The sequence below is a fragment of the Lygodium microphyllum genome, chromosome 16 (genome assembly GCF_053477565.2).
Source record: "Lygodium microphyllum isolate KBCC chromosome 16, Lygodium_microphyllum_v1.1.10, whole genome shotgun sequence".
In the NCBI taxonomy this organism is placed as follows: domain Eukaryota; kingdom Viridiplantae; phylum Streptophyta; class Polypodiopsida; order Schizaeales; family Lygodiaceae; genus Lygodium; species Lygodium microphyllum.
Window position 1 is genome coordinate 52844475 of NC_141150.1, and position 25413 is coordinate 52869887.

Sequence of the window (25413 nt, forward strand, 5' to 3'; positions counted from 1 at the left end):
AAATAAAAAGGAGGAGGTAGTCCGGGTTCAGGAGACCTTAGAGGAGGAGAGGCTCAGGAACGCGCGTAGATTGAACGTGCGTATTACCGGGCTCCCCGAAGGGGCCTCTCCGGAGGAGGACGCACGCAGGCTATGCACCCGACTAGGGTACACGAGCATGCCCTTTACTCAGGCATGGCGTGCAGGACGAGATACTACCAAGGTCAGAGCTCTGATATTACAAATGAGCACACCGGAGGACAGAGCCGCTTTCTTTCGGAAGCGGATTTCGCTCCGAGGGATGACTAGGGCTCCCATCTTCATGGATGAGGACGTGACTCAGATGCAGATTGCACACAGACGAGCATGCATGCCACAGATACTCCAAGCATGTAGAGAAGGCCGTAAGGCCTTCTATCGAGATGGCTGGATTTTTATAGATGGACGCCCCACCAAATAGGGGGGCGTGGCCTATGAGACGGGGCAGGACTGTACAGGAGATCCCGATACGTGTGGCAGTTTGGAACTGCAACGGCTCCCTATGGTCATGATCGGACAAACTTGAGGAGATTTTACCCGACCATGATGTTATATGCCTCACAGAGACACATGAGAGCCCAGAGAGAGGGCTTCCACGCATTACAGGATTTGAGTGGGTATCTGTATACTGGGCTACTACTAGGCAGAGTACATCTAGGGGCTCAGGAGGGGTGGCAGTTCTATTCCGTCAGGGGATACAGAGACATATCCAGTTAGTGAGACGAGATGAGGAGGCCAGTTACATATGGATCAGAGTGCAGATATCAGATAAGAGATGGATCTATATGGCAGTATGCTACTTTTTACCACGAGGGTCCAAATATGCTACTATGCAGGGTGATATTCAGGCCAGAGATTCCCCCTCCCCTTATTCACAGCTCTCAGAGGACATTATTCTGTATTCTAGTTTGGGTGAGGTCTTCCTTATGGGGGACTTCAACGGGCGCACACAGAGCCGACAGTGTGAGAGTTTTGATATGGAGCAGCCAGAGATCATGAGAGCATTAGACCCTGAGGAGTTGGGGATCAGTCGGGAGTCAGCAGATACTGGGCTAGACGCCACAGGGTATGAAGGGCATTTACTTGAGCTTGGTAGTAGACATCATCTCGTTATTTATAACGGGATGGCACGATGGCCATATTCAGGAGGTCTTACATGCTTCCCACATGGGGGGGGCGAGAGTACTGTAGATTATCTACTCGGACCGATCGATGGGATGCATACTATCGAGTCCTTCGGCCTTGGGAGACTTCCACTCGGTGCCGATCACACCTTTCTCAGTTTCTCACTCCTCACCTCATTACCATCACCACCTGCAGATATCATACTCCACATGCATACTACCATACACTTCACTCATGAGCTCTCACATGTTTACTCACAGCATCTGGAGGAGCACATCACGTCACTTGATCCATACGCACCCCTTGATACACTGACCACTGATATCATACGCATTCTGCATGATTCTGCTACACTCAGTTTTCCACATCATACATACACGCACCCCCCTCGGACCGGTACCATGCCACAGATTAGGTGGTATGATGATGAGTGCAGAGATCTACGTTGACAGCTACGCGATTTGGAGGCCAGAGGAGAGATCACACACAGACAGGCGCAGAGACGCATGCACCGCTTGACCCGCCGTAAAAAGCGGGAATGGGAGGAGGAGAGATATTGGGATATATACCACCTTCTTATGAGCAGAGATTGTGCAGAGGCATGGAGGCAGATCAGAGAACCACGCTCACCCACACCGATACATGACCCTGCAGTATGGCATGGATACGCACAGAGTTTATATCATGTACCCGCACAGCCGCTGATACCCACACCATGTACACCAAGACCGGGTATTTCATCCTTTTTTACCACTAGTATGGTGAAACATGCTATCTCACAGTTATAGCATGGCCGCGCTCGAGACCAGTTTGATCTTCAGGCAGAGCATATTATATATGGCAGAGACACATTGGCTCCACTCATTGCTCACCTCTTCAACCGTGCATTGTCTGAGGGGTTCCCTGACTCGTGGACAGAGCACACCATTGTACCTATCCACAAGTCAGGGGATCCTATGGATCCTAACACGTATAGGACTATCATGATTGGGCCAGTTTTGGCCAAACTTTATGGCACGGTGATGGAGGAGGAGCTCAGCACGCTGGCAGAAAGAGAGTGCATGCGCGCACCCGGACAGGCAAGGTTTAGACGGGCATTTTCTACCATAGACCACATCTTCACTCTCCGTTGTCTGATCGACCAGACACGAGTGAAGAAACAGAGATTGTATTGTTGCTTTGTGGATTTCCGCAAAGCCTTTGACACGGTTCCGAGAGAGAGGCTTTTCAGACGCCTACTTGATCTGGGGGTGGATGATGACATGATGTGGGGTATTTATGCACTATATGAGCGGGTTACTGGCAGAGTCAGATGTTCGGGAGGTATATCAGATCCCCTTGTGGGCACCATTGGTGTGAAACAAGGATGCCCACTCTCACCGACTCTATTTGGGCTATACATTGATGAGATAGCAGAGTTTATTCAATAGCAAGCCGGTGGAGGTATAGATCTCAGTGGAGCCACAGTTCATATCTTACTATATGCAGATGACATTGTGTTGGTCTCAGATTCAGCTCAGGGATTACAGCAGCATTTATTAGCATTGGATGATTTTTGCATACAGAGAGGCATGACAGTGAACCTTGGTAAAACCAAGGTTCTTATATTCCATACATTAGCTCAGATACGCAAACAAAGTATTTTCATGGCAGCAGGAGGGAGTATTGAGGTCACTGGATCATATGTATATTTGGGAGTCACCTTTACAGCAGCTTCAGGGATTTTCTCGATGACACAGGCAGCTCGTGACCGCCTCACTAGAGGATACTCAGCATTGGCTCTTATGGAGCGACAGTGTCATCAGGCACATTTCCAGGAGCCCCGCACCAAGGGGTGGCTCTTTGATACTCTAGTCACTCCAGCACTGATGTATGGAGCAGCTATATGGGGGCCAGGCCTTGCCGATTATGTATGGACATTGATGGAGAGACCTCAGGTGATCATGATATCTAGATTGATTCGCAGCAAGGTCTCAGTCCCACATGACATTGTGCGAGTAGAGCTTGCCACACCGCCCATGCTAGTCGAGGCATTATTTCAGACAGTCTGCTTCCTACACAGATTTCAGGATATGGACAGAGATCGCATTGCATACAGAGCATATATGGCATCTCAGGAGATGGCTCGATCGGGGGATACCACATCATGGTATGCACAGACTAGAGCTTGGTTTGACAGGACATTGATAGACTCCCACCTCTTTTATATGATACTCAGGCTCCCACTTACACCGTCTCTCTCTCTGAGAGGAACAGAGTCATCAAACAGGAGATATGGCATATTTATATACAGAGGACATGGGTCAGCCCTGCACAGCCACAGCCATCGTAGATGGCACATTATTATACACAGTTCTTGAGCATATCAGAGCAGGGATTCATAGAGATTCCGAGATATATGCAGATCTATATGCCACATCGATTGAGAGTTCTTATTGGACAGCTCAGGGTATCATCACATCAGCTTATGATTGAGAGTGGTAGAGCCAGTGGCATCCCACGGGAGGAGAGGATATGCCTCCTTTGCAGATCAGAGGTGGAGAGTGAGGAGCATTTTGTTCTTAGATGTCCGGCATACTCAGAGTTGAGATCTAGATACACATTGAGTAGCTCACTTCAGGGATGTATGACTGATATGGATCAGAGATCATTTGGCCGTTTTCTGGGAGAGGCATGGCACATCAGAGAGCAGAGCACACAGCGGGTCCCAGTCAGAGAGGGGCCCACCCATACGACTATTACACAGTTCTTTCAGACAGACAGAGTGAGAGCTACTGTACCAGCCTCCAGCCAGACCTCCGGGCTCACACTACAGCAGGCTGAGGACTAGCGTACCCAACGCCGCACGAGGATCCGTGGGTTTCGGACCCCACAGCCACACCGACAGGAGATCCGGAGGATTCTTGATCTACATCGACAACAGACTGAGATCCGACGACACTCAACACATTGGATCTCAGACCTCCAGTTTGCTCTTTCTCCACCGCCGATGTACCACATCCTGCATCCAGGAGGGATCACCTGCTATTAGCGACTTCGACGACTGCTACTACATCCCAGGATAGTATATCTCCCTGCATCTGTTACATATACACATCGCACCACTTTATCACAGCAGACAGTTGTTTCCCTATCACAGCCGACATTTGTTCCCCTTTTGTAGCCATTATCTGGAGTACCAGAGCTACATACGCACATACACATACACGACACTTATCACACTCACAGCACCGTATTTTCAGTTTCCAGTTTTTAGCTTTTCATTCAGCACTTTTATTTTGGATAGCTGGACCTCATCAGTTGTATCACAGTTTGTCTCATAGGCCAGTTTTGGTCTTTAGAAGACGTTAATATAACTTTCTTTCTTTCTTTCTTTCTCTCTCTCTCTCTCCCCTCCCTCTTGCCTCCTTTCTAGCAATATAATCTCTTCCTCTCTTTCTCTCTCTAATTTCAAATTCAAATTTCAAGCTCAACTTTCAGACTCTCTATTCTCAAACTCTCTCTCCTCAAGCTCTCTAACCCCACTCCTTGAAGATCTCCTTTGCCATATCGAGATCTTGCCTCCATTTTCAAGCTCTCCATTGGCCACCCTCTTTATCCTCAAGCTCGTAATATGTAAACTTCTAGTATAAAGTCTCTAAATGTTTAAAGTATATTACTTTGAGTCCCAACATTCGGTATAGGTATTAAAATTATATGTACAATTTTTTTTAGCGGATGTAGCATCGGACATAGGTCCAAGATTTATTAGTCCGATTGGTACCGTACTAGTATTGGACGGTACTAATTGGACGCCATTAGATGTGACAAATCCCCCCCCCCCCCAATTTAAAAAAAAAACGATTAGACTTTACAATCTAACAAGTTCTCTTGAAGTACAAAAATACTTTAGACTTATCTTTCAAACCATATATCCATGTATACTTGGAGTATTCATCAATGAAAGTCATAAAGTATAAGTAGTTGCCAAAAGATGTTGTTTGCATGGACCATAAATATCAGTATGTACAAGTTGTACCTTATGAAAAACTCTCATTGAATCATCTTTTGGAAATGAAGCATGTTATATTTTACCCAATATGTAGCCTTCACAGATGTGTTTTCTAGGTTCCTGAAGAGTATGCAATGAAGACACCGTATCAGATTTCTGTAGGCATAGTAAACTAGCAAAATTCAAATAACCAAAACATGCATGCCAAGGTTTTGCATTTGAATTTGCTTACAAATCTACAATTGCACATGTCATGTCTTTCACACATTGACCATAGTTATTGAGCTTATATGGTCCACGACATAGTGAATCAAATGCAATAATCGTATCTCCACAAGAGAGATCATGAAATGTATATTTGTTATCAACAAACTTTACAATTAAGTCAACCTTGGCAAGTGTGAAAATTGATAGCAAATTCTTTTTTATCAACATCTACTATGTAGCACAGTACAAGGGAGTTTGTAAGGGCTCTTACTTGTAGAATTGACTATAGTTGAAAATTCTGCACAAGAGGACAAAATAGCTTGTGTAGTACTTAGTAGTGCAAACACATGCCAAAATAAACTTGAATACAAAATCCGATGATATCAAGCCCTTATGGACTTGCCCACGGTATTTATCGAGCTGAGAATGCTTGCAAATCCTCATTCCAATGTGAGAAAATCAAACAAAGGATATTGAGGTCAAAGCCTGTCGTGATACTAATTGTTCGGTTTAGGGTTTGTAGAAATGCAAGTACACAACTATAGGAGAAGAAGGGGCTTGAGAGAGCACAACTTAAAGTGTATTGAGAGGTATTAGTAGAGAAGATTTATGACACTAAGTATGCCCTAAAATGAATAGGTATATATACAAGGCCGGCGGAAGAAAGCCTCCGATAGAGGAAAAAAGTGTAATATATACCAAAACACTACCCGCATGAAACCCCTTTTAGGTAATGGGGATAATGATATATCAATTTTGAAAATTGCCTAAGGATAATGCAAATTTTTTTTATTATTCCCCTCCCCAGCCGACTGTTGTGCTGGAAGGGAAGGGGAATAGAAAGGAGTCGGAAGCTCCTCGGTGGGAGCTCGCAGGTGGTAGTGCCATGCATGCTGACACGAAGGAGAGAGAGGACCCCTCTCCCCCCCTATTTAACCAGAAGGGCGCTGCCGTGAAGTGGAGGGGGAGGGGAATGAGGGCTGCCAAATACCCTGCGCTGCTGCCGTGAGGAAAGGAGGACGAAGGGACGGAAAGGCTGCGCCTTCTGCTGCCGTGGGGGGATAAGACGAAACGGGAGGCTGCTACGATACCACTCTATGCAGTGGGTAAGAGTGAGAGGGGGGCTTGAGGAGCATTCTGCCCAAACGAGGGCTGTCCTCCCAGCGCCGCCGCCTGACTACACGCCGTCGTTGCCGTCGGAATCACACCCTCCCCCCCCCCCCCTTTCACCCCCCGTGTTGTAAAACCCTCCAAGGGCCCTACTTATGACTATTATTACCCCCCCCCCCCCCCCCCCCCCCCCCCTCGTGTTTAAAGGTCTATAGGCCCTCTTTTCCCCCCAATAAGAGTGGGGCTTAGAGGTCCTATTATAACCTCCCTCCGTTTTATAAATTTCCTTAAGCCCTTTCCCTTGGACTTTGGGATTACTCCCCATTTTCCCCTGTGGTTAAACCCTTAGCCGTTCCTTGCCTATGCAAAATACCCTTGGGCTTTTGTTCTTTTCCCCTACTCGTAAAAGAGAAGAAGAGTGTTGAAGGTTTTTTTTTAACACCTCCCTTTTCCACTTAAAAAGCCTTGAGGAAGCCTTCTAAAACTACTTTCAACGGACAGTGCAAGGGAGCGACGGTGGAATTCCAAAGAGAAGTTGTAAAGCTGCTTCCACGTCCGAAAGACTGTAATTGCGATGCCTCCTAAGAAAGTCCAAGGCGCAGCCGCGGGAGGGTCGTCTCCCAGCATCCATGTGGATATCTCACCCCAAACCTAGGTTTTCCTTCCTAATTTTTATTTGATATTGTTGTAATTCAATCATGCAAGGTTAATTGTTAGAAATAGAATATATTTTTGTCCTAGATGCTCACAACGAAGGAACTTAGTCGTTAATACTTTTAATGAAACATGCAAAATAAAGAAAGCATAAAAACATTTCTAGCAAATAGCTTATGCATTGAAATGAATTATAAGACTAGATTATTATCCATTAAAATAGTATACTTCGGTTAAACCTAGAAGTATAAACTGCATCTCACACTATTAACCCATATCGCAATGAATCATCATGGAAAGTGTAAAGCATGAAACGATTCTTACGATGCATAAACTCTATGAAATTATCATTGTCAATTGCATAAATTAGCAATAAAAAGGTTGCTTATTTAGCATGAATTTTGTTCGCAAAGAAAAGGGAAGATTAGTTGAAATTAACCTAACCTATGCCTGACCTCAAACCGATAAGTTAGGGTTAAAAAAATCAATTTACGCATAGTCAACGAATCATGTGGAAGTAATCTCGAATTTTCTTCTAGAGTTAACCAAATTGGCATAAACCAAAAACACCTAAGCCGCAGAATACTCGTTCGGAATAAGTTAAATTCCAAGAAACGCCTATACCTTAAATACTTGCCCACATTCACTGAATGTAGAGACAGTGAAATGCAATCGTAAAGTGAGCTAGGGTTTGTCCCTAAGAATCTTACAAGATGAAACTTGGAAACCCTAGGTCTAACGACGCCAGCCTAGTAACCTGAAACAGACTGTTTCGTGACTCCATTGTCTCATAGTTCGAAGCGTCACTTGCGCAACAAATGCGGAGTCATATGATCTTGTGATTGGATCACAAGGGAATGGCCAAGCTCTTGCCCAAATTGGCATAAACCAAAAACACCTAAGCCGTAGAATACTCGTTCGGAATAAGTTAAATTCCAAGAAACGCCTATACCTTAAATACTTGCCCACATTCACTGAATGTAGAGACAGTGAAATGCAATCGTAAAGTGAGCTAGGGTTTGTCCCTAAGAATCTTACAAGATGAAACTTGGAAACCCTAGGTCTAACGACGCCAGCCTAGTAACCTGAAACAGACTGTTTCGTGACTCCATTGTCTCATAGTTCGAAGCGTCACTTGCGCAACAAATGCGGAGTCATATGATCTTGTGATTGGATCACAAGGGAATGGCCAAGCTCTTGCCCAAATTGGCATAAACCAAAAACACCTAAGCCGTAGAATACTCGTTCGGAATAAGTTAAATTCCAAGAAACGCCTATACCTTAAATACTTGCCCACATTCACTGAATGTAGAGACAGTGAAATGCAATCGTAAAGTGAGCTAGGGTTTGTCTCTAAGAATCTTACAAGATGAAACTTGGAAACCCTAGGTCTAACGACGCTAGCCTAGTAACCTAAAACAGACTGTTTCGTGACTCCATTGTCTCATAGTTCGAAGTGTCACTTGCGCAACAAATGCGGAGTCATATGATCTTGTGATTGGATCACAAGGGAATGGCCAAGCTCTTGCAATGAAGTTGGCAAGTCCTTACGCAAGTTATCTTGCAAGGGGATGAATAATCATCCCAATTTAGTATTTTTCTTGAGTAAAGAAGATTGATTGGAAACTAAAGACCAGCCGATAAACTGAAGTACCCAATGAACTTAAGGTTTGACCAAGTTGGGTTATTAGGGTACGCCCTAACTCAAGATATAGGGGATCTTGCCAAGTTGCAAGTCATCCCGGATCGAGTGCTAGATGCGTTCGAAAGGAAGGATTCATTCCTTAGTAGTTTGCCAACAAAAATGATCAATGGAAATGCTTGTGCTTGCTATAGATTTTAGAGCACTGTTTGGCTTTATTTGATTAATGAATTAAAAGATAAATGGATATCTATACTTCAGGTTGAAGTACTGAAGGGAGAGGCAGTTTCAGTTACCCCCGACTGCCTGCCTAACCCTAACCAAGGGGGTTGATGACCGCGCCGGGCAAGTGGACCGAACCCGCCGCGAGAGGTCTCTCCGTTGAGCGCTACTTGGAGCAGGAGGACGCTTGGGTGCCAGGGGGGGCTCTGGCCGTAAATCCCTCGCCTTCTGGGACGTGCACAAGAGGCTAACGTGACTCGGGATTGGATCTTGAGGCCCGCATACTAGTCTACGGGCAGAAACTTGGAATAGTGATCCCTGTGGATTGCTGGATAGCCTTCGGGCGGATTGTGGATAAGCCTACGGGCTGGACTCTTTGTATTTCAAAGATAAATATGATAACCTGTTAATAAGGAACTTGTCTGATATTGTTTTTCTATGTCAAGTGATAAGATTACGTGAAGGAACCAGTGCCTAACGGGTTAATTAAAGAAGCTGGTTGTTACATATCCAACTAATGTGTTAGGTAATTAAATAACTAAAACAACCCGAGGAAAGTGCGGAGAATGGGCCATAGGTTCGTCCTACGGATGGGTGGTCCCGGTTGGTCGGGAACTTTTCTCAAATCACGATGGACAGCAGGAAAATCGTCAAAGAACACGAGCAACAAAAGTGTTGACCTAGAGTTATATTTGAACTCGATTTACACTGTTTTAGGGGAACAGAATGGGACTATGCCTTATGGCAGAGAGGTTGAGCTTTGCATCCCTCTCGTTTCCCATTCTCCTTGAACCAAGTGTAGCGTGAATCAGCTTCGGACCTGGCGTTTCTGCGTAAAGTAGTTCGCTTGGGTCTAACGCTAATTGCTGTTAGGAAATGGCCAATCAGGAAAACCCTAATTCAGGTCGATCCTAAGTGGGAACGGCCGGAATACTTCCGCTACGTGGCAGACACGGAAAGCCCTAGATCACAAACCCCGTAACATTCCATGGGAGTGCCGGGCGAAACTTTTTAGACATGCTTTCCGATGGACTGCTAAGACGTGTCCTGAAAAGGCAAGTGGACACGTTACAAAAAGTGTCCTGGAGATCCAAAGTGTGTTCACACACATTACTGTAGAAACATGGTAACAACAATTACCCTTCACCCGGGGGGGTTTCAAAATATGCGACGGTGTAGGGAGACAGTAGGGTTTGCAGGGAGAGACACAGAGTGTGTATGGTAAACATTGAGAGAGAAGAAAAACTCAAAAACACAATAACACAGTGATGATGCACTGAATCATGCTATGAGAAGAAAAACTGAGACAGCAGAGTGTCGAAGCTCAGAAGATAACTGCATTGTCCTGTTTGAATTAGGCGACAGCACCTGTGAGAAATCTGCATAGTGAAGGGAGTGGAACATAGTCCTTCTGGCAATAGGCTATCAAAGTAATCACTGGAAGGTGAAGGACAACTATCGAGGGAGCGAATTGTAGTCCTCTAATGCCGTCAGAGATAAGGAAGATGATCAGCAGCTGACGAGGGAGCGAACCGCAGTCCTTAAATGTCTGGGAGATGAGTCAGATTGCAAATGCAAGTACTTGAGCCTAGAATGCTGAAATTGCAAATAGTAGAATGTTGACGCCTGTGTGGGGTAAGGTCGGGAGATGTGGAGGTGATGCTTGATGATGGCAAAATGCAGACTGTAGGGGGTCTCCTTTGTGCAAAACACAAGGTAGATGATGATGCCAGTTGGTGGAAATTGTCGCCAAGTGGAGAAGACCCAAAATGCAAGTAGATTGATGCTGCCTAGTAGAGAAGAGAAGTCGCTAGCTATCAGATGATGACGCCAATAGGGTAAAGCCTCCAAAGGCAGCCTGAAAGGTAGCAAGAATAGGGCACTTGAAGGAGAAGGGGAAGGGTGACTACGAACTATGGTGTCCTCTTGTAGGGATATGGGCATCGGTGGAGTGAAGAGAGATGAGTGTCGGAGTGACGGAGGAAGAGGGGTGAAGAATGATTGAAAGTAGAATGAGAATGAATGAAGTGAATGCCGATTTATAGGCATAAGCTATCTAGGGTGGCACACTACTGTGTGGGCACCCACCGAAAAAGTGACCAAAATGTTGACATCAGCCTTGTTTGGGACTGTCAGTGCGAAACTCTAACTGAAGTGTGTAAACTGAAGAAGTGGTTTCTCAATAGGGGGAACACACACACACACACACACACACACATAAGGGGGGGGGGGGGGGAGGGGGAGAGAGGGGATCCCTACACCATTGCCATTGTCCTTGTACTAGGAGTTTTGAGTACTCTCATCATGATGCTAGTATTATAAAGTGTATTCTAGATGGATGATGTTTGTGTCTACTTGTTGCTAAATTTTGTAAAGTAGTTGTGAAGATTTTTAAGTTGGAGGTTATCTTATGCAGTGTCCAGATCCTAACTTTACAAATAATTTTTGTCGAAGGAGAATTGTACAAAAGCAATTAATTGAAGCCATACTTCAAACCATCTCCCAAGATGGCAAGGTAATGTATTTTATTTTTTTCTTAGTAACTTGTGCGTTGACCATCCCAAACAATTAATGACAAGGGGTTTCTTGCTAGGGCAACACAAACATGCTTATGGATGTGTTTTAGTTTGTGAGCTAAAGGATTGGATCAATGACAATGTGATCTTTTTAATGAGTGTTTTAATATTAGTAGGCTGCATTGTCCTTTGGTATTCAACCTCTTTGTAAATTGACTTTAATTAATTAGTTTCTCACCAAAAAAACACACACACACACACACACACACACTCAAATATATATTCATGTCTTTTGAGGGAAAATCAACCTATGAGATTAAACCATCTATAATGATGATCATCACTAGATGATGTGCTAAAAGATAATCAAGGATATACTATGCAAATAAGCTAAAATGGTGTATAAGGCAAGACAATGCCCATATAGGGGTACAACATAGGGATGATGGAGTGGCTATATGAAGTAGTATATGTCTAGCTGTGTGGCTGATTATGAATGCGAGCGATAACTGGCTCCACTTGGTCGAGTTTAGCGGGTAGAGTATGCCATACATCCTTCAAGAGATAGTATGGGGGTAGCATTTGTGAAGTACTGCTCATGTCGCTAGTGAATCTCCCTCATCTCTCTCTGGTGTAGCCTTTGTATGCAATACCCTTGCATTGGTGGTTGGCAAGTTGCTCTAATCTCTTTAGTTCTTTGGACTATCACCACTCTATGTGTAGGTGTTGTGTGTGTCATCACTATCTCAAAGAAATCGGTGGCTGTGACTGTCTTGCCCCTCTTTGCAGGCTGTCTATTTGTAGTAATGATGTGTAGAGCCTCAGACTCTCAACTAGAAACTAGTTCCAAGTGATGCTAATCTAGGGACTCCATGAATAGTATTGAGGGAAGTGTCACCCCCCAAATACTGTGGGGTACCTAGCTCAAATTGTAGTGTAGGCTTTGCATCTGCAAATATAGTGCTTCTTGCTCTCGAGCTCTTTCTAACATAGTTTCTAGGTCTACTCAGCTCTAGGGATGTAGACTGCTCTCTTGGTCTCGATCTCGAGTTGATGAGAGGAGACCCCAAGCTGGCTAATGGCTGCCCACATCTCATGTGGCATTTATACGTCTAGGTATCTAGGTCTCTCAATGAAACCATCCGTTGCAAACCTCATAAATGGTCCTTGTACTATGACATCTTCGGGTATAGGAGTTGCTGGGGTGAGATCCATGTATGATGTATCTGCAACTATAGGGGTCTTGTCGCATGATCAAGTTCCTCTCTCTATGCTAGAGGTGTACAAAGTGGGAGTCATAGTCATACTGAAAGGGGGGGAGGTGGTTCATGGTGATCTTGTATCTTGTGAGCCACTGCTTAACTTGTGCATTGTTAAGCTAAACATCCATTACATACTAATTAGCTCTTTAAAACAGCCCCAAAATAGTAAATTACCAAAAGTGTCATTAAATAGGGAGTAGTTCTAGAGAGTTTCTGTGTCCCACATGCAAAACCCTAATTTGGAAGGATCCTTCCACATCTATAAATAGACAGGCTGCCCACCATTCAGCCCCATCCTTATGTGCAGGTTTCTCACTCCCACGTGCAGATTTCAGGCATCAGCCTTCCACTTAGTGGCTGTCCAACCCATGCAACTTCTGCCACATCATCATTATCCTTTCCAAGACTTAGTGTCTCCATCCTTGCTATTGCCTTGCCGCTTGGGAGCCTCACATTGCTGCATTTTCAGCTGCCAATTGTCACCAACAGACACCCGGATTACCTTACATTTACAACTCCAAACTTGGTGACGAGCTGATCTCCACTTGGCAACTGTATCAGTCTGCATTTTTGCATTTGGTGTGGCCACTTGCATCATCCTCTACTTCCTCTATTGTCGTCCAACATTTTGTATACTCTTTTCTTCATTTACAGCATTCATCCATTCACTTTAGAGTTTTCTCTCTTCTCTGTTTGTGTTTGTGATTTACGTTTTGAGTTTTGTGTTTTGCTTTTTGCGTTTTGCGTTTAGGGGTTGAGTTTTGCACCTCATTGTTTGAGTCTTTGTGTTTTAGTTGCGGTTGTACTTTTTGTGTTTCCTCAATGCAAACCCTAGCATATCTTCACATGATACCAAATCCGGTGCTATTGTAAAGAGTATCCTACGGATATTGTGGAGACTTGGTTTTGTGTGAGATACACGAATGACATGTAATCGATTCATAATGTGTTAGAGACCTTCTTGGGTTCCCATATTGTCTTATGAGGCTTCCCCATCATTGGAGGCCCTAAAGAGGCATTATGGACTCGGCAAGGAAGATGACACCCCACCTTTACCTTCACTTCTTTTCTATTCCTATTTCAAATTTTAGTCACACGATAAAGGAGGAGCTTGAAGAGTACTTGCGCATAATGAATAGTCGAGTTTACACCCCTCCTAGATTTGCTACTACATCCTTACTGGTTGGTGAGATTGATCACCTCTCTTATCATAGAGGATACAACATTTGGGATGATTGGCAACCCATCTCAGCTAGGCCTAGTTTCAGATCCGTACTCTTTTGTTTCTCCTTCAGGTGTGAAGGATATGGATGATTTTCAGTATGTAAACTTCAATAGAGGGGGCTCTCGAAGTAGATATCTTTCATCAGGTATATCAACATCTTTTGTTTCATTTGAGCATGTAAACCATGATTCTCAAATTCCTCCCATTCCACCCTGTTCTGATCCATATCTCAATTTTCTCTCTTCTTGGTCCCAAAACCTTGGATTACACTCCACTTCTGTATCTAGCACACTATGAGCTGGATCCTTCATCTCTACTCCATGTGTCCCTATGCTTTGCTTATGGCGCATCATCATACACTCCATGGATCACTCCTATGGAGGGATTTCCATCTTCTGCTCCATGTGTCCCTATCTCTCCTCCATGGGCTACTCATGCGGTCACCATGCCCATCTTGTTGGATAGTTTGGTGGGGCTACACCTCCCGTTGCTGTCCTAGTGGCCATTGGACATGTAGGACACAGCCAACCTCAATATCCTATGTCTTTTAGTACTCTTAAAAGGATTAGTTTTTTGGTTTTCTAGTTTCTTACCCATTGCTCTCTTTTCATCCATTCCTAGGTCACTCTCTACACCTCCGTCTAGGATTACTTGTCCATCTCATCAGCAACAACAACCTACTGATGAATATACGTGATGGTGGTCATATCCTTGGTCTCTCCTTCTTCAATCTTCTGCTACATTTACTCCTACATGCATGCTCATTGCACATCTTTCATTTAGCTTTCATTTTCTGTTTTTCTTTGCTTTGGAGTATCCCACTACTGACCGTTGTTTTGTAGATTTTGATCTCTCTTGCAAGGTTTTTGTATTTCAATGTAGGGCTAATATGCAAATTTACATTGGTCCTTCTAGGGTTGGAGACTTGGGATATACACCGTTTCTTTTGTGGTTTCATCTTTCTAGGAGATTTACTATTTTTCTAGCATGGAGGCTTCCCCTCTCGAGGCAGATCATGTAGGATCTCTCTTCATGCTATCATGGCAATGTCTTCTACCTTGCTCTTCCAGTTGGGGTGCTTCATGCTCTTCTTCATTTGTCACCGTTGTTTTTAAAACCACATGAAGATTGACATTAAGCTCCTCTTTCTTCTTCGGCCTCAACATCCAGGATTTAAAGGGGATTCCTACCCTTTTGTGGTATTCTATAGGATTCGGTACTTGTCTTCGACATCAGCCTCCCTTCCCTGTTGTACATTCTCTTTGCATTGCATGATCATCATCATCTTTGTACAAGGGCACTTGGACAAGTTAACAAATTTTCCATGAGAATACTATCCAAGTGGCACTTGCTACATGCACATTCTCATCATGTAGCATGTTATTCTATGTATCTAATTATCCAGAGTACACTTGGGTAGATCTTGAGCTGTCTCTACTAGTGGTTTCTTATCGCCACCTCACCATACTTTATCACCCTTTCCAACGTCATTGACATGTGGTTGGGTTAGGTTGTTTGTTTTATGTTGTGTTAGATCTAACCATTCCTTTTCATTCTCCCCACGGGGCACAATTACTTGAAAGGCAACAAACCATCTCTTCTCACCTTAAAAAAAAAAAACCGAAGTTCCTTGTGGTTCCATCTGACTTTGTAGGTCTTGGTAGACCATGAGCATCCTTTGTCTAATACCTTGGCCTCTTTGAAGTGGTCTCTTGGACTCCGTTGGTAAGATAACCATCGCCTCTATAGTCTTGGTAGGCCACTAGGCAGCTCATGTGCACTGTTTATCCAATGCCTTGGTTGCTTTGGGGTTGCAATGCCTTGGAGTGAAAATGGGCTTGAGCATTTCTTCTAGTCCCTTTCTGGTCTTAGCTTTGGGCTTGAGAGGGGTTGTTGAGCTAAAAATTCATTACATACTCATTGGCTCTTTAAAACAGCCCCAAAACAATAAATGATCAAAAGTGTCATTAAATGGGGGGAGCGGTTTTAGAGAGTCTCTGTGTCCCACATGCAAAATCCTAAGTTGAGAAGATCCTTCCACATCTATAAATAGACAAACTGCCCACCATTCAGCCCTATCCTTGTGTGTAGGTCTCTCACTCTCCTCAACCATTAGCCTTGCACTCAGTGGCTGTCTAGCTCATGCAACTACTACCATGTCATCATCATCCTCTCCCACACGTGGTGTCTCCATCCTTGTTGTCGCCTTGTAGCTTGGGAGTCTCATACTGTAGCATTTTCAGCTGCTAGCTTTCACTTGTAGTTTCCTCATCATTGACACATGGATCATCTTGCATTTATAGCTCCAGACTTGGCGATAGGCTGATCTCCACTTGGCGATTGTATCAGCTTGTGTTTTTGCAGCTAATGTGGCCGCTTGCATCTTCCTCCACTTCCTCTATTGTCGCCTTGGTCCCCTACTGCCTTGGTGCTTAGTGTTTTGCAGTTTCTCACATCTGATATCTCTAGCTGGTGTTTTAGCACTCAGGATTTGTCTTCTGTGGATGTCACACTCCAACACTCTTCAACTTTGCCCTTGAGCATTTTGTACATTCTTTCGTTCATTTACGGTATTTATCCATTCACTTTAGAGTTCTCTCTCTTCTCCATTTGTGTTTGTGATTTGCATTTTGAGTTTTGTGTTTTGTGTTTTGCATTAGGGTTTGAGTTTTGCATGTCACTATATGAGTCTTGTGTTTCAGTCGTGGTCGTACTTTATGTGTTTCCTCAGTGCAAACCCTAGCATATTGTCACATGCATACCATGAAGTCTTATGTTCTACTTGAGCTACTTGCTTGAAGGCCTCGAAGGCTTTTCTAGGTAGGGTGTACTTTGTGTATGAAGTTGATGGTCTAGAAAAGGGCCTCCAACATTGTGAGGGGTGCCGCGAACTCTGCTCTAAGGATCTCAGTGGTACAAATGCTGCCTCTCTTTATTCGGAGTAGAATATTGATGCAGTTCTGTTTTAGGTAATTGAACTCTTTTTCAATCACATTATGATAAAAAGCATTTTGCTCGCTTAATGCTGAGCTTATTCATTCACCAAAGATGCACAGATCCCTCAACATGGTAAATATTCAGATTCGTATTCTAGCAATATGGCAACTTTATTGCTGAGCAAACTCAAATCTGCCCTCATTTAACTCACCTAATACAAGGCTTGAAAAAATGATTTTTTGTCATACTCATTGGTTTGGGTCAGATGGCAACTTAATGCATTTGGAAAGGATACATTGAGTGTGATCTTTGATGAAGCAATAGCAGTGCAAGAGCATGTATGGCATATAACTTTTCTATTAAGCATTGGTAAAATTTTGCTCAGCTGGGTCAGATTGGCTGACATTTATGCACTATTGGACTTGAAATTTTGGAGCTTTGTGCAGAATTTGGTAAATTTCTCTAGTTTTTGCTCGTGTGGTGGTTGGTTCATGTACAAACAGTAAAGATTTATTATTGTTTGAGGAAGAACAGTAGTGTATTTGCTGGTTCAGCTTGTGCTTTTGTAATCTAAGGTATTTACTCTTGTGTTCGTGATAAAATGGCTGCAACTTCTTCCAGTTCAGACATCAAGAGTTTGATGGAAATCAAATGGTTTGATGGTCATGGCTTTGACCTTTGGAAAGACTGTATGCAGGGCATATTATTCCTAAAGGATTGTGAGGATGCTTTGCAGGAAGATAAACCCACACAAATGTCTGATGTAGATTGGACCTGAGTTAACAAAAGATTGTGACTTACATTAAGATGGATGTCACTAATGACATTTTGACAGACATTAAGGGTTTAGATACAAGTTATGCAATATGGGAGAAGCTAAAAACTACCTATGAGATCACCACACCTGTTAATCAAGTGCATTTAATGCGCAAGTTGGTGAATATGCGATTGAATGAGTCAAAACCTGGAGCTGAGCACTTGAGTGCATTTACTGGCATTTTAAATTAGCTCAAGGATGCAAATTTGGATTTTGATGATAAGTTGGGCGATCTTTTTGATCATGACATTGCTTGATTCTTGGGAGACCTCGGTGGTTTCTCTCAGTAATAACCCCAATCTCTCATATGATGGGGTGAGCGGTTCAATCTTGAATGAAGAAATTAGACGTATGATTAGTGGAGAAGGCAGCAACTCAGCTTATAATGTAAGAGGCAAGGTTGAAAAGAAAAATGTAAATGCTGGACAAAGAAATAGAAGCAAGAGCAAAGGAAAGGAAAAGAGTGCCATTACTTGCTATCACTATGGTCGGAAGGGCCACAAGAAGCCTGATTGTAGGTATTACAAGAAGGAACAAGAGAGAAAGAAAAATGCAGGAGAGAAAAAGAAGAAAGAGGATAAGACAAATGTATCTGAGACAACCAAAGGCAAGGAAAAGGCCAATGTGGCCTCCAGTGTAGTCATAGAGGAGCTTTCGGATACAAAGGCTGATGTATTATGTGTAGTTGATTATGATGCCCTTGTATGTCATATGCAAGATATACAGATTACCAAGGCTGATGTGATTGATGCACTTTTGTCAATTGATGATGGTATCACTCAAACTTGGATTGTAGACTCTGGTGCCTCTTTCCATGTAACTCCTTACTTGGATTGTTTTGCTATGTTCAATGCAAGCAACTATGGAAAGTTGTATCTTAGAAATAACCATGCTTGCAGCATTGATGGGATTGGCACTGTACACTTGTCTTTAGATAATGCGCAAGAGCTTGTGTTGAAAGATGTCAGATATGTGCCTTGCATTAAAAAGAGTTTACTATTTGTTGGTCAGCTTGACTTGTAGAGTTACACTATATTGTTTAGTGGTGGTTTGTGGAAAGTGAAAAAGGGTTCCATGCTGATTGCAAAAGGAACCAAGAAGGGCACTTTGTATTGCTTGCACTGTAAAGCTTTGAATGGCAAGTTTCTTGCAGTTGCTGAAATTGGCTGTTATTTGGAGTTATGGCATAAGAGATTAGGCCATATGAGCTGGAAAGGACTTGATGCCCTTACCTCTTTGAAGAGGGTTGATGGAAAACACTCTAAACTTGAGTTTTGTAATGAGTGTCAGTTTGGAAAGCAAATAAAAAAATCCTTTTACTCTAGTGTCTCTTGTAAGTCCAATGTCTTGGACTTAGTGCATTTTGATGTATGTAGTATGCCCGTGAAATCGTTGGGTGGTGTTGCATATTTTGTCTCCTTTATTGATGATTGTTCCAAAAAGATTTGGGTATACCTGTTGAAAAAGAAAAGTGAAGTGTTTGTTGTTTTTAAAACTTTTCATGCATTTGTGACCACTCGGACAGGTAGAAAGCTGAAGTGCTTGAGAACTGATAATGGGGGTGAGTTCACATCTACTGAATTCAAGTCCTTTTGTGGCTTGCATGGAATTAAGAGGGAGCTTACAACTCCTTATAGCCCTTCTTCAAATGGGGTGGCTGAAATATATAATAGGACTTTATGTGAAAGAGTGCGGTGCATGCTGTCCACTGCTAATCTCCCTCATGAATTTTGGGGAGAGGCACTTAAAATCGCGGTTCACATTTGCAACTGCTCTCCAAATAGGTTCTTAAATAATGGCATCCCTGAGGAGATTTGGTCTGGCAAATCGGCCTCATATGACCATTTATGGATATTCAGTTGTGATGTCTTCGTGCATGTTAGAGATGAGCTGAGAAACAAACTTGACCCAAAATCCACCAAAGGCATTTTCATGGGCGATAGTGATGAGGGTGAATTTGGCTATAGTGTGGTTACCTCAGTCCAAGAAAATTTTTTGCAACTGTAATGTTGTGTTTAATGAGGCAAAATTGCTGAAAGGTACTTTAGACTCTAATGAAGATATGAAAAAGGTCAAATTTCAGATTTTGTAGCCACTTGTTCCTTCAGATGATGAGCCTCATGGTGCTGTACCACAAGCTGAAACTGATGATCAGCCGGTTATTTTTTAGCCAGATGATGATGGACAGCAAATAGGAGCATAAGGAGGTCATGGACAGCAAGATAGACTTGCTGATTATGAAAATGCAAGTACTGGTAATGAAAATGAAGGTGCTGTACAGCATGAACAACATGTTGAAAATGGCTTACAGTAGCCAATAAATGTTGAAAATAACATGTCTCCAGATGTAGACCCAATTCTTGAAAATGTAGATCATTGGGTATGCAGGTCTATACTCGTAAGAAGGCAACCACACAGGTTTGATCCCTCCTTGCATTATGTGATGCTTACAAATGAGGGTGAGCCTCTTACATATAAAGAGACCAAGTCATGCCAATTTAGTAGTAAGTGGGAGCTAGCTATGCAGGAAGAAATTAAATCTTTGTATGCTAATGATACTTGGGATCTTGTGTCGTTGCCCAAAGGAAGGAAGCCTCTTTCAAACAAATTAGTTTACAAAGTAAAGATAGTTGATGGGCAACTAAGGCAAGACTGGTTGCTAAAGGGTACGCATAGAAGGAAGGGATTGACTTCCAAGAGGTCTTCTCACCGGTTGTGATGATGACCACACTACGTGTGCTTTTTGCTCTCACTGCTGTATTGGACTTAGGGCTATACCAAATGGATGTAAAAACAACTTTCTTGCATGGTGACATTGATGAGGAAATTTACATGAAACAGCCCGAGGGCTTTGTAGTTCCTAGAAAAGAGCAGATGGTGTGTAAACTAAGACGCAGCCTGTATGGGCTGAAGCAAGCACCACGACAGTGGCACAAAAAGTTTGACACTTTTATGCTATCTCATGGGTTTACACGCAGTCATGCAGATCATTGTTTGTACATGAAAAATGATACAGATGGCAGCCCTATCATACTTGTTTTGTATGTGGATGATATGTTGCTAGCTGGGAAAAGAAAGACTAGCTTGGATGCTCTCAAAAATCGGCTGAAATCAGCTTTCTCCATGAAAGATTTGGGGAATGTAGAGCATATTTTGGGCAAGAGGATTTGTAGAGATAGAATGCAAAAATTGTTGTATTTATCTCAGGAAAAGTACATTGAAAAGGTACTGGACAGATTTAACATGGCTGAAGCTAAGCCTTTTGGGGTACCCTTACCTCCTTATCTTAAGTTTAGTAAAGCCAACAGCCCAAAAGATGATGTGGAAGCAAATGCTATGAAGGGAGCCCCTTATGCGTCAGCTTGTGGCTCTCTTATGTATGCTATGGTTGCTACTTGTCCAGACATTGCTCATGCAGTGGGAGTTGTTAGCAGGCTTATGTCAACTCCTAGCAAAACACATTGGGAGACTGTCAAGTGTATTCTTCGATATCTAAAGGGTACACAAAGAAAGTGTATTTGCTATGGGCAAGGTGCACTTAGTTTGCAGGTTTATTGTGATGCAGACATGGCAGGTGACTTGGACACTTGTAGGTCCACCAGTGGGTATGTCTTTATAATTGCTGGTGGAGCCGTTTCTTGGTGTTCTAGGTTGCAGAACATTGTTGCACTGAGTACTAATGAAGCTGAATACATATCAGCTACTGAAGCTTCCCTAGGTTGCAGAACATTGTTGCACTGAGTACTAATGAAGCTGAATACATATCAGCTACTGAAGCTTCTAAGGAAGCTATCTGGTTGAGTAGACTTGCAGAGGATCTCGGCATGTCTATGGGTACTGCAGTTTGGGATGATAGCCAGAGTGCTGTGTATTTGGCTAAGAATGCCATGTATCATTCATGCACAAAGCATATAGATGTGCGATATCACTTTATCAAACAAATTTTGGAAGATGGTCTAATCACATTGACCAAGATCAAAACATAGGACAACCCTGTAGATGTTCTCACTAAAAGTCCAAGCAAAGCACAACATGAGCATTGCATACGAATAGTGGGAGTTGGTTAGAGGTTCACTTCAAACCTTAAAGTGGGAGGTTGTTGGGATAAAGGCCTGTTTTCACCTCCGTGTATAGTACACACACACTATTCAGTTGTACATGTGAATGCACCCTTATATGCCCTAAGTATAAATACATTTTATTCTTTGTGTACCAACACATTGTTGGTACACTAAAATCTAATCCTAACTTCACTCTTCCTCTCTGACTCTTGGTCACTCTCACTCCTCGAACTGCTACTCATTCACAGCTGAGCTCCAACATACCTTAGTGAAAGTTATCACCGAGGTAAAATACGAAGTACACAGTCCGAACTAAATTAAAAAAAGGTTGTATCATGGGATGAAATTTCCTTTGCTATCCATTCAAATCAATGTCAAGTACAAGGCTGATGAAATAATCACTTTCAGGGGCTATGCCAGATTAGCCTCCTCGTGTGATTGGATTCTCCTTGTAGTGTCTTCCATCTACCGGTGAGGGGGAATGATTTTGAACCATCTTGTTGCTTCCTCAGATGCATTGCAGCTGTAGGAAATATTCCATCTGCTTGGCTTACAGCGACATGCTCTCTCTCGTCGAAAGATGGGAGGCAGAGTCACAAATCTTCATGGTTACTTTTTCTCTTTGGCAGCTGTAAAGGAACGCATTATGAACATACACACTTTTTTATGTGGACAATATTTTGAACCTGGTGGACTATATGGACAACTGGCAATCATACGTTGTTTGCAAATGCAACCTTTAAACCTTCTATTTCCTTCCACAAATCATTACATGACCAATTATTCAAGTTTATTTGTGTTTCCCAATTCTTCTGATATTAATTGCAATGTTGGCCTTGTTTAGTTCATCACCTACTTATGTAATAAGACCATCGGTTTGAGATAGTGTGTGGTGTACACTAGTGTGAAGGTGATGAAGCTGACCATCTTTTGCTGCTGCTTTCCTTGCCCCAATTTTCTGATCTGTACCCTACATATCCAATGGTTTTCAGCATCACGACTTTGCATCGTAAGTACAATTTTCTAGATATCCAATCATCAAAGAAGCCAAAAAGCCAATGATGGGACCTGAGTTATTTGCCCCTTCCTATTGGCTCAACCTGACCCCTAAGCATCAAAATGCTATCTTTGGGCAAATTCCAATGGCCAAAAGATTACCTTTAAACTTTGATTGGACTTACCAAGGTTTACATGTCAAACTGAAGTCATTCCGAATTGCCAAACAGTTACTTTGGTCAACTTGGATTGGCCAAAGGTAACTTTTGGTCATATGTAGTGGCAAGAGACTTGGTGGCCAATGACTCATCTGACCTTCGCCATTATCCATCTAAGTAGGCACATCCAAGCTTACAATACACTTTGTAGTTGCTTAGTTATTTGCCTATAACACACACAACAACGACATATATGGCACACACATATCCAAGCTTATAATACTGTTTGTAGTTGCCATCCTATTGTAATTGTACAAGCACAAATGCACACAGCAATTGTTTGTATTCTATTTAGGCTGATCAATTCAAAAATGGGTCTTTTAAAATTTCCAGTGAATATGTTTCTCCAAATGTTGGTTCTTGTCGTGTTAATGTTAATACACTTACTACACCACAAGATTAAGGGTGTCGTACACCTGCGTTTGCCACTAAAGCCTTCAAAACAAGAGTGAAATATGGTTAAATAAAGAACTAATAATTACACACACACACACACACACACATACGTACACTATATGTACAGAGGGAGAAAGGAGTCCTTTTGTACTTATTGCTATCTTTGTTTCGATACTTTTCATGGGAAAAAAAGAAAAAAGAGAGTGGGAGCAAATTGGCCTGGGAGACAACCTGCACAAGTCCATGTCCTGAATATCACTGGAAAAATACAGAACAGGAACTAACTCGAGTAAATGTATCCCATGATCATGCCCTATCTAGCGTCCTGAGACCGTCCAAATAAACTTATCGTTAATCAATAGGTGGCTAAATAACACCCAAAATCCCTCTAAAGAGTATGTGTCTTTAATTGGTCGTATTGTTAGGTACCATATCTGATATAGTAAAGTAAAAGAAGTAGAGCATATAAGTGTTGTCATTGCACTGAAGATGAGGGAACCTTGCTCAGGTATTTCTGCAATCGGACGTGAGGTCAGTGGCAGAGCAGTTACGGCGAGAATTCTTGGAGCAGGGGAAAGGCCAGCTTTGCGTCTGCCCAGATGATCATGATGCCGAAGGATGGCTCCTCCACAACCCATTCCAGGTCACGAGTGACTGGGAAAGCCATGCCCTCCAGAGAAACAAGAGGATGTTCAGAGTGCTCCTGTCTCGACTCTAGGCAGTTGTTTTCCTGTTTCCTTCGTTGTGGTCTAACAGTTCGTACTGCCGGAGGTACTTCTTTCTTCTTATATGTCTGTATCTGTTTTATGTAACAATTTTTGTAGTGCATAGAGCTAGATTGAGAAGGGTTTGTGCAAAGCTAGATTGAGAGGGGGGGGGGGGGGGGGGGGGGTTGTTCCCTTTCCGACCTAGCAAAGCTAGCCTTTGCATTCATTCTTCTTTTAAGAGGGGTTGTGTGCTCCCTTTTTGACCTAGCAAAGCTAGGACTTGATTCTATTTCTCTATTTCTCTATTTCATCTTTGTAACTGCCAATTTGTCTCTTCACAATAATACTACATCCTTTAAGTTTTTCGTGGTATATGTTTAGTATTTCACAATGTTGACCTTCCTATGCCCCTTTGATTACGGCATTGCATTCTATTCAAGAGAAAATGACAAGGAGAGACTCGACAATGAAAGGTTTTGGTAATGAGATTGAGGAGTTCAGCTGATGAAAGCTCAAGGGTCATATGAATGCACTCACAAGTCCTATAAAAGGAGACTTATAAGAGCATTGCGGCAAAGCAAGGATACAAAAGCCATTAGTTGTGAAGTAGAAGAGCCACTTATTAAAGTAGTTAATACGTGGCGCTTCTAATAGAAGAGCCACCATTAGTTCTCCATAGGTAAGCTCCTTGTAATTAACAGTACAATATCACGTTTTGTCCATGTTAAAATTGAAAATGACCTATTCAATGTTATTGGTCAAACCCATTGTCATAGATTTCATTGAGAAGTAAAGATTACTAATTGTTGAGAAATAAACCAAAACTAGTGAAAATGCAAAATGACCTATCAAATATTATGAATTGAACCCATTATCGTGGACTTCAATGAGATCTAAAGATTAGAACTAGTGAAAATGGAAAATAACCTATCAAATGTTATTAATTGAACCCATTATCATAAACTTCTGTGAGAACCAAAGATTACTAATCATTGAGAAGTAGACTATAACTATGTTCTTTGGAGTAAAATTTTAATATGTAATGCCATCCTTGACCAAAAGTGAGCAAACAAGTCAAATCAAGCCAATGGGATAATAAACCAAGTTGCTATGAGTAAATCATAGATGCAATGTTGTTTTAGGAGAGTGGGTGAAATATAGTGAGGTAATTAGGAGTCAATCATGTGAGTTATAGACTATGTAAGAAGGTGACTCTTGTTGAAATGTTACCCCATTAATGTATCACTCTACTAATCTAGTTGCCCTTAAAACATAATATCTTTAAGTAGCTCACGTTTCTCTTTGACTA

The 25413-nt window shown here is 42.6% G+C and overlaps 1 protein-coding gene across 5 annotated transcripts in view; it reads left to right on the forward strand.

The window, feature by feature from the left end:
• LOC148022826 (uncharacterized) overlaps window positions 1–24275 on the forward strand; it is a 118979-nt gene extending 94704 nt beyond the window's left edge. For 3 of the 5 annotated variants that reach the window (XM_087695752.1, XM_087695754.1, XM_087695755.1), the window contains exons 12-13: window positions 11386–11484; window positions 23906–24275. In XM_087695752.1, the coding sequence (XP_087551878.1) occupies window positions 11386–11484; window positions 23906–24115 (309 nt within the window). In that variant the 3' untranslated portion in view covers window positions 24116–24275. The remainder of the gene's footprint in view (window positions 1–11385; window positions 11485–23905) is intronic. The other 2 variants (XM_087695757.1, XM_087695756.1) reach the window with 2 other exon arrangements.
• The last annotated feature ends 1138 nt before the right edge of the window (window positions 24276–25413 follow it).